The sequence below is a fragment of the Lagenorhynchus albirostris genome, chromosome 21 (genome assembly GCF_949774975.1).
Source record: "Lagenorhynchus albirostris chromosome 21, mLagAlb1.1, whole genome shotgun sequence".
NCBI classification, from domain to species: Eukaryota; Metazoa; Chordata; class Mammalia; order Artiodactyla; family Delphinidae; genus Lagenorhynchus; species Lagenorhynchus albirostris.
In genome coordinates, this window is record NC_083115.1 from 669,797 (window position 1) to 684,430 (window position 14,634).

The 14,634-nt window shown below is 36.5% G+C and overlaps 1 protein-coding gene across 1 annotated transcript in view; it reads right to left on the reverse strand.

Moving 5' to 3' along the window:
* PSD3 (pleckstrin and Sec7 domain containing 3) overlaps positions 1-14,634 on the reverse strand; it is a 496,191-nt gene that overhangs the window by 286,286 nt on the left and 195,271 nt on the right. Inside the window, exons 7-8 of the mRNA XM_060136247.1 lie at positions 12,650-12,762; positions 10,047-10,105 (exon numbers count right to left, since the gene is read on the reverse strand). Of these exons, the coding sequence (XP_059992230.1) occupies positions 10,047-10,105; positions 12,650-12,762 (172 nt within the window). The remainder of the gene's footprint in view (positions 1-10,046; positions 10,106-12,649; positions 12,763-14,634) is intronic.

A 14,634-nucleotide genomic window follows, 5' to 3' on the forward strand; every position in this document is an offset into this window, starting at 1 on the left:
TGCCAGACAAGTCACATACACGTAATGACAATTCCCTGGGAATGGGACTTTGAGGAGAACTCCAAATTGCCCATTCCAGTGGATGCTAGGCTTTCGGTTTTCAAAGCTACCGTGACTGTGAGGCTATTGGTTTTCAACATTACTCTGGAGCGGGGGAGAGGGGAATGGTTAACAGGATAAGTGAAAACAGCACAAAGCTTTCTGTTCTTATGGAAATTCAGCTGGGTTTTATTTTTTTCCTCCAATAAAGTCTTTAGATTGTTACAAGCATTCTGGTTAATATCCAGAGTTCTGAAAATGTTTATTTTGGTCATTTTTTGCTAGTGTTCTCACTGTTTTTTGGAGGAACGGATTTTCAGAAGTACTGTCATTTAGAAATATTTCTCCCTGTGATCTTTAGACCCTAATGAAAGACAATTTTTAATATCAATAATTAACATCCACATCAAAAATTATCTCTTTTCATAAGCTTTATTTACTTAACACAATAAAATATTTAGATGACAACTTTAAACTGGATGAGAAGCTACTAGTTTTTTCCAAATTCTTTTGGAAGATTCATGAGCCGTATGTGTAAAGATCACTCAGTCAAAAATGCTTCTTTAGGACACCAGGAATTTCTATTATAAGGTGTAAATAAAACTTTCATCATTTAATTAACAATTGTTATGTTTTACAACATTTAAAAATAATGGTAAAGTCCCTGGTGTTATTTTAGTTTATAAAATCACACTCATTCTAAATTCAGTTTTATTTCATTTACTTGCTTGTTTGGTATTGCCTTTTGTATACTTTCACAGTGACTAAACATTGCCTATATTAGTATAAAGATATCAATTTGACTCACATGGACTTTGAAACAGCAATTAGGAAAATAGCAATTGGGGGGGAAATGGGTATGTAAAGTCAGACCAACAAAAGATAATTCAAACACTTTGGGTCCTCCACAGTAAGGTAGTGTCCTGGGTGCAATCAACTGGAACAATTTGCCTTGATTTGTCTGACCAATGCAGGGAATAAAGATAACCAAAATACATGGCTTTCTATAGGTCAAAGATGCCCAACAACTTCTGGAATACTTGGTTAGTTGAGGCTCTTTAAATCTGCCATTTATTGTCCTCCTCTGACTCACTGGTAATTCTTCTAGGTAAGGTTTAGGAGCAAAAGCAAAGGGTCAGGTCAGTCCATTTTGCGTGTTACTGACATCAGTGTTTAAACACTCCCCATGTTTTTATACCATTTTTATCAGGGAATAAAAATAAAATGGGTCTTCCCTAGTGGCGCAGTGGTTGAGAGTCTGCCTGCCGATGTAGGGAACACGAGTTCGTGCCCCGGTCCGGGAAGATCCCACATGCCGTGGAGCGGCTGGGCCCATGAGCCATGGCCGCTGAGCCTGCATGTCTGGAGCCTGTGCTCTGCAACGGGAGAGGCCACAACAGTGAGAGGCCCGCGTACCGCAAAAAATAAAATAAAAAATAAATAAAATGAAGTCTTTATCATCAAGAAACAGTCCTTATGAGACCTGCATTTTTTTTCTCCTTGTTATACCAAATTGTATCAATTAATTTGAAAGACTGTTATTCAAACAAATACTGTCCACTGAACAAAGTGAACTTTAATCACTGATTTTGTATCTCAACAATTCATAGGTATCAAAGATACAGTATCATGGTTCTATCCTCTTCTTCCTATTCTATTCTGTTTTCTTTTGAAATTGAATCATGACTTTGGAAAATAGTAGGCCTGCTCTGAAACAAACGCTGGCAGTTGCATGCCAAGGCAGCGTTTTCATAGAACTTTCTTATATTCTGAATTCCTTCCCATTAAATGAATAAAGCATAGAGATTTGAAAAGGCCTCCTTATGCATTAAGAGGCACACAAATTATCCTTTGAAATCAATGCAACATTTCCAATCAAATCTGAGACGCTCAATAAGTATAAATCTGTAGATCATTATCTTTAAAATCAGGAGGCATTTTTAACCAAATATAAAATGGAAAAGCCACAAAAAGAATTCTATTTGAAATCCCAAAATACCAGGTAGGCCCAAATCTTGACTACTTAGCCAATTAAGGTACCATTATTAATGAGACAAAACATTAATCAAAAAGTTAAAAAAAAAAAACCCAAAACTGGGGGTTCACATTCCCAAACAAATTTAAGGCTATTCTCCCAACATCATTATACTGCCATTAACAAATATATTTTCTTACAAAAGAAAGAGTTTTTTTATCCATTTGTTTCCTTTTAGAGAGAAATTCTTTGATGAATTTATCATGTCTGAAAAACGTAACTCGGACACGTTTCACATTTAGAACGTTAGGTAAAAAGATCATCCTCAACATAACCCTACTATGTTTGGGAGAGGGAATAGAAGGTTTCATACACTAAGGGGCAAGAATCTGGAAGAGACAAGTTCTGTAAACTTCTGTAAAGGACCAGATAAGAAATATTTTAGGCTTCACAGGCCATAAGGTCCCTGTGACTACTGAACATCGTCATTTTAGTTTGCAAATGTGTGTGGCCGTGTTCCAATAAAAGTTGGGAAAATCAGCGCGACCATGCTTGTGGGTCACACTTTGCCGGCCCAGTCTATGAGAAAAGGAAAAGGAGCGGCACTGGTACTGAGGACAAACCACAAGTGGGCATGCAAGCAGATTAGGCGTCCTGATGTATTCTGTGCCTTAATTTCAGGTTTTCCCTTTGTTAAAATTGTGGCATTTTTTCCCACCCCAGCAGATAATCAACTCCCAACTTTAGTGGTAACTGACAGCAAAGGAGGAAAGTTAAGAAGAAGAGTTTCATTCTTAACAACGTCACTTAGACACCACACAAACTATAATCTAAAGCTTAGCATAAGCGTGACCAAGGCTTTGCTTTGAGCATGCTTCCCTGACAACTAGGAGAATGGAACCTTCTACCAAGCTCCAGCCAAGACCTGACCCACACTCAGCCCTAAGGGGAAGCTGCTGATAGGGTGGCTATCTCAATTGCACATTCACCAGGAAGCAGCCCACAGCATATACTCTGATGGAAAGGTTGAAGAATGAGCAAAATAATCCTAACATTTTTCATTTTTAATAGCGTAAAGTCTGGAAACTTTGTGGAAAACATGCTTTCAGAGAAACTAAAAGCTCTCATGATCCATTGGTAAAATCTGGCTTCATAAATCTTGAAATATTAAAACACAGCAGGCATACCCTCCCACATGACAACTCCACCTCCTGCAACATGTTACAGTAAGTGCTGAAAAAGCATACTACTGATCTGGTAATTACTTTACTTCTGGAGCTCTGCTAAAAGCTCCTATTTTGCTTTTGTTTTGTATGCATCTCTATCAAATAAGCTTAATTGTGTTCTGCTGCCCTCAGGTGTCCATTTTTTAAATTATACATGAATACATGATTAGTTGGCAAAGCAGGATCCTTTGTAAATTTCCAAACCAGGAAACTATAGCTATAATATTCAAAGTATTCTTTAATAAACCCTAAACACAAGGCTAATGTAAGTGTTAAAAGTTCAACTTTTAGATATATTTGAAGTATTACTGGGATTTTTCCTACCACTTGTGTAACACATTGCCATTGAAAAAGGAGCCAGAAATGGCATAAAGAAAAAATAGATATATGGTAACTGAAAATAATGTTACAACACAGTGCTTCTCAAAGTGTGGTTCAGGGATCCTGTTCAGGGTGTCCATGAGGTCAAACCTATTTTCATAATAATAATAAAAACGTTTTTCAGTCTCTCACAAGTTACAGTGGAGTTTTCTAGAAGCTACATGACTTGTGATATACTGCAAAAGACAAAATGCAGAAGCAGAGAATCTAGCAGTCTACTATTAAACCAAATATGAAAGAGACTGGCAAAAAATTTTAAATGCTATTCTTTTCACTAAATTTTAAGTATAATTATTGTTCATAAAAAATATGTTATTCATTTAATTGGCTTCTTAATACTATTTTTTTTTTTGCGGTACTCGGGCCTCTCACTGTTGTGGCCTCTCCCGTTGCAGAGCACAGGCTCCGGACACGCAGGCTCAGCGGCCACGGCTCACAGGGCCAGCCGCTGCGCAGCATGTGGGATCTTCCCAAACCGGGGCATGAACCTGTGTCCCCTGCATCAGCAGGCGGACTCTCAACCACGGCGCCACCAGGGAAGCCCTCATTAATACTATTTTAAATGATTTAATAAAATGTTTAAATTATCCATTTTAGTTTCTAATATGGTAAATCAGATATAAGTAAAAGCTTTTTGGTGGTCCTCAAAATATTTTAAGAGTATAAAGGAATCCTGAGAACATTGAGAAGTATTTAGTAGCATCTTCTATCACTGCTTCATAGAAAGTAGTTTCTCTAAAATTTGAGAAGATAAAGGAAAGACTGCCCTCATTATCAAATTACAAAGACTAATCTCTACTTCTAACTTGATTGTCTAGACAGGCATTAAAGAAAATAATGGTATTAGAGGTCAGAGGTTTCAGTCACCTTCCTCATCCTCATTTCCCCCTCCCTCCCCAAACTATTTGCAGGAAGAAAGAGCAAAACCTGACTTAACAGAGTTTCATCTGCTTTCCTTTATCACCATCTACAAATGAGCAGTGCAAATGTGAGAAGCTCATAATGGTAAGAAAGAGAAGGGATGAAGTTTCTGAATAATGTATCAATGAGATAATCCGAGGCCCCTAAATGAGCCCCACTGACTCAACTGATAAAAGCTATCCTTGTTGTATTTTATAAGTATGAACTGATTCTAAGAAAAGTAAAACTACCACAAAAAAAAAAAGGTGAAAAAAGAAAGAGAAGGGGGTAAGGGCAGGGAGAAAGGAATGGAGGAAAGAAAAAAAGTAAAGGAAGGCTTTCATTTTGAGGAGTCCTGGAAGCCAAGAAAATCCACCAGTGCATGATTAATTCTGACATGCTTAAATAAGGATTCCTATTAAAATCTCAGCAGTTGCCAATTTGACAGTGATGAGAGTCTGGTGGAGGCACTGTGGCTGGGGAGCCCCCACGAGGTGAAAGAAAGACTCCACATCAGGGAGGTGGAAAAGAGGACTCCAAGGGAAGGAGACTTATGGAAATAAATACCACCCACAGCTGGAAATCAGATAGAAAAAGAATTCAGAGCCAGGGCTGGCTCTCCTGGAAGAGGACACTGAGGAAATGGGGTAGCATGGACTCGAAGAGGAGTCCACAGAGAAGACAGCTCTGCAGGAGAGAGGGACAGCAGAAGCAAAACGCACTCACAGCGGATGCCAGTTACAATGATGACGGCCGCAGAAACCCACAGAGAATCCCTGAGTTATTAAACCCACAGAGAATCCCTTAGTTATTAAATAATCCCTAGCAACCTCATGGAGATCTGTGCTGCTTTTAAGGGTGGAAATATAAGATAGCACAATATGAAAAGTAAAAGCATTAAAAGTCTTTAATCACAATTCTTACAACAGGCATTTTCCACTTTTGATAATAAACCAAATATTTTACCCACCATTCAAAAGTCTAGGATCCTAGAAAGCCAACCTACGAATTAGAAACTCACAATTATCAATGCAGTTTACAGATTGAAAAATAATGAATTCCTATGACCTATCTCAAAGTGAACTACACACTACACACACCTTCTTAACATTATTCTGTTACAAAACCTATACTTTATTCCTTGACTTCTTTCTTCCCCCTACCAGTATGGTATACTTGCCTTGGTTTTACCCCTTATCCAACCTATAACCCAACACCAAAAAGAGCCAGTAAGGTCCTGCCTCACACAACAAAGCCAGACTACTGAAGATGATGCATGCCAAGTATCCCAAGGACAGAGCATCTGCAGGATGCCCAGCCCGAGACAGGAAGCCACCACTCCAGAGAAACCACACCCTACACACTACACCCCATGCACAGGGTGGGCTGGCTCTGTCAATGCTAGAAAGCGGAGACAACACCTCAGATAAAACTGCTGCTAAAAATCCCAGGCCTCAGTGTTAAAGGGTAGATTCTGTCACAAAATCTTGACTTAAAATAATGCCCTGGCTACTGCCTCTGACCATGGCCTGACCTGGGCAGCACCATCTTGTGGATCTCTTCCAACTTTTAGCTGTGACACTGGCCAACTACTGTGCCCCTATCCACCCCAGTCTCTGCTGCAACTCAGTTCTATTTCTAAAACTTCCTCCCATCTCAGGATCCAGTCCTGGTAAGAAGCTCCTGACTACTGTCTTGGCCCTGCTACCTGTCTTCAGCCTCAGCCTCAGATTCAGGAGGCTGAAGCTCGACTAGGACTGAAGTACAAGAGAGCTACTTTTAGTTAACAGAGCACATCTGAAGATAAGTCCAGAAAAGGAACAGGTTTGAGTTTATTCTAAAATGATAAATCATTTTATTCATGCCTTTCCAATAAAATACAAGGCTTTAAAAAAAAGTTTCAACTCTTTCCTTGTTGATAGTTACAATATTCAATACACCTTAGTTCCAACATAGCAAGAGAAAAATAAACCTTAGGGTTTGTTTTGATAGATATTGATCTGTATGTGCAAAAGTCTAACTTACATATAGATTTCAGATATGAAGAGGCATTTTAAAAATAAGAGATCACTTAGCAAATGTGACCACAATTATAAAATACTTATTTAATCTGAGTAAACCACTTGCAGAAAAGTAAAAGCAAGTCCATACTATTGCTAAAATAATGATAACTAATGATAAATCATTCGTATTTTTTAAAGTAAGTTCAGAAGGGAATCACCATTCTTAGCTCCAGTAAAATGACTAAAACATCTGAGCCCACTTAGTGAAGGGTGTGTAATTAAGAGAACCCCAGTGCTTTTCCACCACAGCACCTTAGTTACCTACCACCACCTCTGCAGGTAACCTAAGGGAGGTTAGCCTCACCAGCCCTACCAGAGTGAGATATGGCCTCTGATCCTTACCCAGATGGCAGGGAACTTGGAATGGAGTGTACATGCTACAAGTGTTTCTTTTCTTTTTTTTTTTTCGGTTTGCGGGCCTCTCACTGTTGTGGCCTCTCCCGTTGCGGAGCACAGGCTCCGGACGCGCAGGCTCAGCGGCCATGGCTCACGGGCCCAGCCGCTCCGCGGCATGTGGGATCTTCCCAGACAGGGGCACAAACCCGCGTCCCCTGCATCGGCAGGCGGACTCTCAACCACTGCACCACCAGGGAAGCCCTACAAGTGTTTCTTTAACGACAGAATAAATTAGAAAAAAGGAAGCTAGAAAGACATTCCAACATATGACACTGTATTAGACTCACTATATTAGTATACCTTCTACCATTCTATTACTAAGATTAGCAGGAAGAACAAAGGCCCATTCCAGTGCATTTTCAACACATCATTCCTAAGCACAGGAAGATTCACAAAGAACAGCTGTAAGAAGTGAACCTCCCAGGTTATACCTCCCCCACTGAAAGCATGAGGAAGGGATGAGCTTGTCTCAGCACTTCTTAGAAATGTCATGCTGTTGTACTGCTATTATGACACAATGGTAGGGAAGAAAAGGGAAGTGGTTTATTGGTTCATTTCCCAAGAGGATTACTCTGGCTTTGGCCTAAGTAATGAGAGGGGATGACCTAGGCAGTACAGCATAAGGAGAAGGTGAAAAGGGGAAGATGCTAGAAATAATTCACTGTATACTCTTCATGAATGATTCACTTTCAATAAGTCAGACACTGTAACATAATTCAGGCAATCATAATGCAAGAGAAGTTATATCCAGAATTATGAATTAAAAACTTACCACCTAGAAGGAAAATTTATTTTTTAAATGAATCCAGAGGAGGAAAAGAAGAGAAACACATTTTCACACAGTTAGTTTTTATGATAGCTAGTATACTTTCAACAGACTTGAAACAGCATGCACTGTATATAAGAATAAAAAAGTCTAATATACAAAACTTAAACAACAGACAATCCGAAGTATGTAGCACACATTTTTAAAAACAAACCTAAGAACTAATAATCAATAACAACATGATTTTGAAGGCGATACAGAGAGATTTACTTGCATTCATAATTTTCTCCCTCATATGTAATTCTGCCACTGTAGCCAGTTGTTATTATGTACGATTGGCATAAATCAAGATAATATTAAACTGTTCATTTATATAAACTGTCTCTTATATCCTAGTTGCCAAAAAGAAGTGCGACGCATCATTTAATCTCCTTTCAATTCCTCAAGGGTGGAAGACAAAAGCAAATCCAAGATCTGTGGTTCTGAACCTGTGTACAAGAGGCCCTGGGGTGCCCATGGCTTGTCTGGACATCAAGCATGCGGAGTTATCTGAATAAATAACAAACTTCACACCTTTACTTACTGCTATACTTCAAATTATTGTGATTAATAAGACACATGCTTATTTGAAAGTATTATTAAAGCAATATTAGCTTTTTAAAAAGCAATCCAGCTTTTAATAGAAATAAATCCCCACAAATCTAGCAACTTCCATAGAAGTACTATGACATCCCTAACCTTTAAATAAGAATCGAACTATTACTGGATTCTCTTTTTCATTATTATACATTTTCTCAGTCAAAAGAGAGTAAATGCACAACTATCATATGTGGATGGGACCTCAAGATATCCAATGTGAAGAAGATTCCTCATGCTGGGACGCATTGGCTTGGATTAATGTTTGTATGTGGACAAGCATAATCAAAAGTGTTTCCTTCAGCTGATAGTTAGGTTAAGAAATTGAGTGGGAGGAAAAGAAGGGGACAGAGTTGCAGCTGTTATCACAGATGAACAGAAAAGAAAGCAATGAAAACGTGCTTCACTGTTAACAGGAAAACAGAGGTTAGGACAGTACACTGATTGGTCATCCCCATATCAAGTTGAATGAATATTAGACTCTAACACTCATTTCAAGGCTCACACTGTGGGAATCCCAGTACCTTCATTTCCACAAGACATATTATCCACGAATGTCCCCTGAGAACATCTACATTTTCAGTCTATATAATCTCAGGACACAAGTTACATATGCCTACAAGTCACTAACGTGTTCTAAATTCACCTCCTGCAAACTGCAGAAGGAATTTCCTAGTTGAGTATTGTGAGATTTGTGAAGACGATGTTGAAATTATGATTCTATCACTGTATCTTCTCCTTCACTTTCTTGACAGTAGAACCGTTCTTCCCCCCCCTCAGTCCATCTTAATGACCCCATACAGCTCCATTTTGCCTCTCTTAAAGAGGAGCACCATGTTTAAAATAAGGTGTGACCTTTTGGAATAGTAGTAGAACAAATTAGGACCAATATCTAAGTTTTAGTTCTTTTAATGTGGTTTCTTAATTGGAAGATAAATCATATATCAAATCAAGGGATGATCTAGACTCTTTAATTATAAGAAACATGATTTTCTCTTCAAAATAAATGGACCTGGGACTATGAAATAATTTTTGTGCTAAGTACATGTTGATCTATATTTAACTAAAACATTTTCTCTAATATGAACAGTTCAAGTAAATGCTAAAATTCCACTTCTATGAAAGGTGAAAGTTTACATATAATTCTAAATTCTATAAGTTCATCCTATACTTTAAATAGAAGATGAGACAGTAGATTACCTTGATATTTCAACTAGCAAGAGACCAGGTAAGTTGAGGAGTGTAAAGAAGTCTGAGTTTTAAGACTTACTACTATATTTAGTGAAAACATAGTTGACACTTTCAGATCTAACTTATATCCTCTTTCCACTATTCTATATCAACCCTAGTAGCTAACCAAAAAACAAAACAAAAACAAAAAACATAAGTAAAAGCTCTGTCTCTGCCACCTAGTGGAGAAAGAAGATACAAGAACACACATTACAGCTAGAACAACTCCAGACGTGTAGGCATATGGAATTCACTTAAAATTATGTTCAGTGCTAGCATGTAGAATAAGTTATTTCTTTTTCCAAAGGTTTATGTTTACCTACCTGCCATGTAGAGAATGAGGTAAAGGGAGGCAGAGGATAAACACAAAAGCAAAGATAAGCCCAAAATATTTTGGAGCTCTGTAAGACAGCTCTTCACACACCTACACTTACATGGCCATGGAGATCTGTGTTAAGAAGCATCATTGCACAGGTGAGGCAATGGACTCCATCTAACAAAAGAGACAAGGACAGAAAGCATTAATTCACTATTTCCTATTGGACTCCTCAGTATCATTAAAATAGCATACCTATGCTTAATTAAGAACCTATGAAAACGCAATACTGTGGCTAGGCAAAATTAATCATATTCATTTGGGGAAACACAAAATAGATAAAGAAAAAGTTATTAAAATGATCTCAATGCACAGATTTGGACTCTACTGGTGATGAAGTAAATTATTCCTACCTCTGGAGGACAATTCGATAGTATATATCTAAAACTTTGAAACAGTGTCCTTTGACACAGCAAACCTACTTCTAGGGCTTTATACTAATGAAATAAGGAGCTACCCCAAACACAAGGATACCTAAAGAAAGACTGCTTACAATGGGGAATGAGTAAATATAACCCACCTAAAACACAATTCTGTTACGTTGAAGTCATTAAAAATGTGGTCCAAGTATACATGTTGAAATGGAAAGATATTTTACAATAAAGTATTACATGAAAAACACACTATATGCAGTATGATTCTATTTAAATATAATACATCTAGAATGATATATAATGTAATATTAAGAGATTATCTCTTGATAGTAAAATTATAATTGTTATCTTTTTTATTTAAAGTTTCTCAATTTTCTATAAGATATACAAATGAAAATAAATTATTTGATACTGTTACTTTTTTATTTTCTGGGAAGAAAGTGAATTAGGAAAGAAGCAAAAGTTAAAGAAAACCAAGATTTGCATCTTCCAATGTTTACTCTTTGGGTATTAGTTCTCTGGCTAAAAATATATAGACAGAAATAGTTATCCTTTTTCTTGCCATGCTTTAAAGGCAACATTTAGGTTGACTGGTCCAGGATGCTATGGATCAGACAAAAGTGAAATACTGAAATAATCACTGAAGATTTAAAATTAATATTTAGGGGAAAAACGTTACCCAAACCAGCAAGGTCATTTCACACTTATACGGAAACATCACTTTCTCTTCTTACTTTACAAAGGAAAAGAAAAAGCACTAAGAGTTAAGCTTCTTACTTCCAAACCTTAGGATTAGTTCTCCTTATTCTCTCCCTGCAATTCTCAATCCAAGTAAAGTAGACAATAGCAGTTGCAGATGCAGAAAAATCTTATTAATTTATACTAAATGTACAAAAAAGCTTGTCCCACTACTGAATTCATGAATTAAAGATAGCTTATCTTCCAAACTATGCCTCTGAGTAGGTGATTTCTCTAAGTGGACTATCTCTAAGTAGATGCTACTAAATGCTTAAAAGTGTATGTATTCCAGTATTCTAAATACATATAAAACGAATTCTTGAATGTATTTCTAAAACTCAGCAGCTAACTCTCAAATATCCTTATCAACAGCCAATTGAGTACACAAATCCGTAGTCCTTGTTTCACTTAGTAATGTCAGTGTCTTCTTAGATTTGAAGAAGGTTCTAATAAAAACAATCCACTTCTATACCTTTCATTCTCCAGTCAAGGCCGACAGTGATACAGACAGTGAATAAATGGTCTACATATAGTCAAAGGAATAAAGACAGTTCCTATTTTACGGATAGGAATGTGACTTTAACAATCAGTTAATTTAGCTACAGCCTTCAGGGCAGAGGCAGCAGGAGCAATCACTTTAGTCAATATAAAGTACACTGACACAATGTTAATTGGCAATACGGAAGCTAAGAGATAATTATAATTTCTAGTGCATCTAGTCTCAGTGATTTATTCCAGAACTTGTAAGTTTATGAAAGATACTCCAATTGTAAGTGAAAATGCTTGACTTCAAACCCTGAAAACTTTGCTTTATTATAAGAATTGAAACGGAGAAATGACCTATCTTCATAAGGTATATCAAAAATTAAATAGTTTAAAGTTGCTTTTTAAAATAGTAAATACAAATATAGACCATTAAAATCATAAACCAGAGTCAGTGGTCAGTGCTGTAATAATGAATGTCCAAAAAAAGCACCAGAGACACACCACAAACTCCAGTGAGATTTGCAAATGTTTCCAAAACTAACCATAAAACTATACATGCCCTTCATCAAGAAGCTTAGAGATCAGGTGTATAGGAAGGAGAAAGAAGAAAACTAGCATTTCACTTATTACAATGTACACTGACATAAAATCTCAGTGACAAACCATGAGCAATTTAAAGAAAGTATACTGTCATACTATGGAACTGGAAAATGGAGTAAAAGTAACTAAAACAAGAGTAAAGAATATCATGCAGTCATTAAACATCATGGCTTTTAAAGAATATTTGATAACATGAGAAAATGCTCACAATGAAAGAGAAAGACAGTAGGAAACAAAACTCTGTAATGATTCCAATTTGACATAAAATATTGTACAAATAGACTAGAAGGAAGTAAATCAAACTGTTAGTAACAGTTATCCCTAGGTAATTAGAGATAACTAGGTGATTTTCATTTTCTTCTGCATAAGTTTCCATATTTTCCATAATAAAATGTAACCTTCACACATTGAGGAAAATAGCCCTTGTTATAAGAAAGAAATTCAAGCATTTCCATCAGATTACCTTGTGAAGCAATGGTATCTGGGTTACAATAAAAATATCTATTGGAGAAGTGTACTAAAATTCTCTCTCGTTCTTGGGTTTCTCCCACAAGAGAAAATGCTTTAAAGAAATACCTAAAAAAGAATTAAGGGGGAAAAGGTGAATTTTTAGAAAATGTTACCATACTCTCTATGTTTGATAGTTAAAAGTTAATTCATTTAAACATAAGAAATTAACAATACAAAGTAAGATATTCTATATTTTTAAAAAATCACTTACTAGATGGCCATTCAATATAAATTTATATTGATGTTTATATTATAGGAACTGTCAATATAAAAGATGACAGAGCAATAACATGGTGGCCAATACATCAAAAAAAGCCTTGGGAAGGTGGATGATTTCCACATATGTTAAGTGTCAAGTAGCCATTTTAAAAGATCAGTCAGACAAAAACTAAAGAACACAAGTCTGGATGCATAACCATGTAGGCTATGTTTTAAACTTTTTTTTTTTTTTTTAATTTTTTGGCCATGACACGTGGCATGTGGATCTTAGTTCCCCAACCAGGGATCAAACCCACGCCCCCTGCACTGGCAGTGCGGAGTCTTAACCACTGAACCGCCAGGGAAGTCCCCTGTAGACTATGTTTTAAAGCTTGACAAAGATCACAGGTTTTTGTCATTTTGTTACTTGACTCTAATCACCACCGACCCACTATTAAAATTACAATTATATTGTCTTATGCACAGTAGATTTCTTTTTTATTATTACTCAAACAGAAAGTTGCAAAAATTATAATGATCCTCATCAGTTCACTCAGTCCCATGTTATTTTTTTTTTCATCTTGAACTTTTGTTAGCACTTTTAGGAATTCATCAGTTTTCCATTAGCACAGTAGATTTCTGTTAATTTTATTTTGCCTATTATCACCACCATATATTATTAACTTGCTACATGAGGAAGAAATTGGAAAATAAAACCCTAATTTATTTCTTAAATTAGGAATACCAATCTAGATCAGAGTCACTGAGAGTACTGTCTATTATAGATGTATCCAGGACCCTCACTTGACAAAGTAGATGCATTTACCTAAACATGAGATGGGAAGGAAAAAATCATTTAAAATGCCCTAAGAAATCTTACTTTTGAAAGAAACATACAATAAAACATATTTCAATGATGAAAGTGTTGCTGTCTTCCTTATCTGTAGTTAATCTAAATTATGTTGATCTAACTTTAATTTTTCTTAACTTTTTTTTATAAACCATATGAGAGAGTAAAGCAAAAATACAGATCCCTCCCCCACCCTTACCTGTTTTCATTGACAAACCTATGAGTACCCTTGATTCACGCAAAGAGCCAGAGACTAACTCACTGCTGTGCATTCTAACGGAACATCCTCCCTTCACCTCCCAGGCCTCAGTTTCCTGATTTGTAACACTAGAGCATTACACAAGATGATCTCAGAATTCCTCCAGGCTGTGACACGTTATAAAGTTTATAAGATTAAATGCTTACTGGGTTTTACCTTCAGCTGCACTTAGAAATTTATACTATGGTATCGTGTGAGACATGAGGGTCAGTGTGTTTCCAACACCTTCACTTGAACAGATCAGCAAAAAGTGCTACTGTCTGAAACAGTTTTACAGATACTTTCTGCTGATTATTATGTTGATATTCATTTTTATCCCATTCATTAGTTAATTCCAAAGTACTGTCTTAAAGGGCTATTTGGCTATTGTAAAAAATGATTAGGGAAAATCTACAGTCTGTAAACTGTGCCTTTTTAAGGCATTCAAAAACCAGATTCCCACAGATTCCATTTCTCCAAGACTTACTTTGCCACCATTCTTTACTAGGTCGTCTATTTGGTGCAGGATATGAATTCATGTGTGATTTCATAAAAACAATATATTTTTCCCACTTTCCACCATGTTTAATATCTGTAATACAATCTGAGCTAAGATCACAAAGTAACTGTGGGTTTAAAAAAATAAAAATCA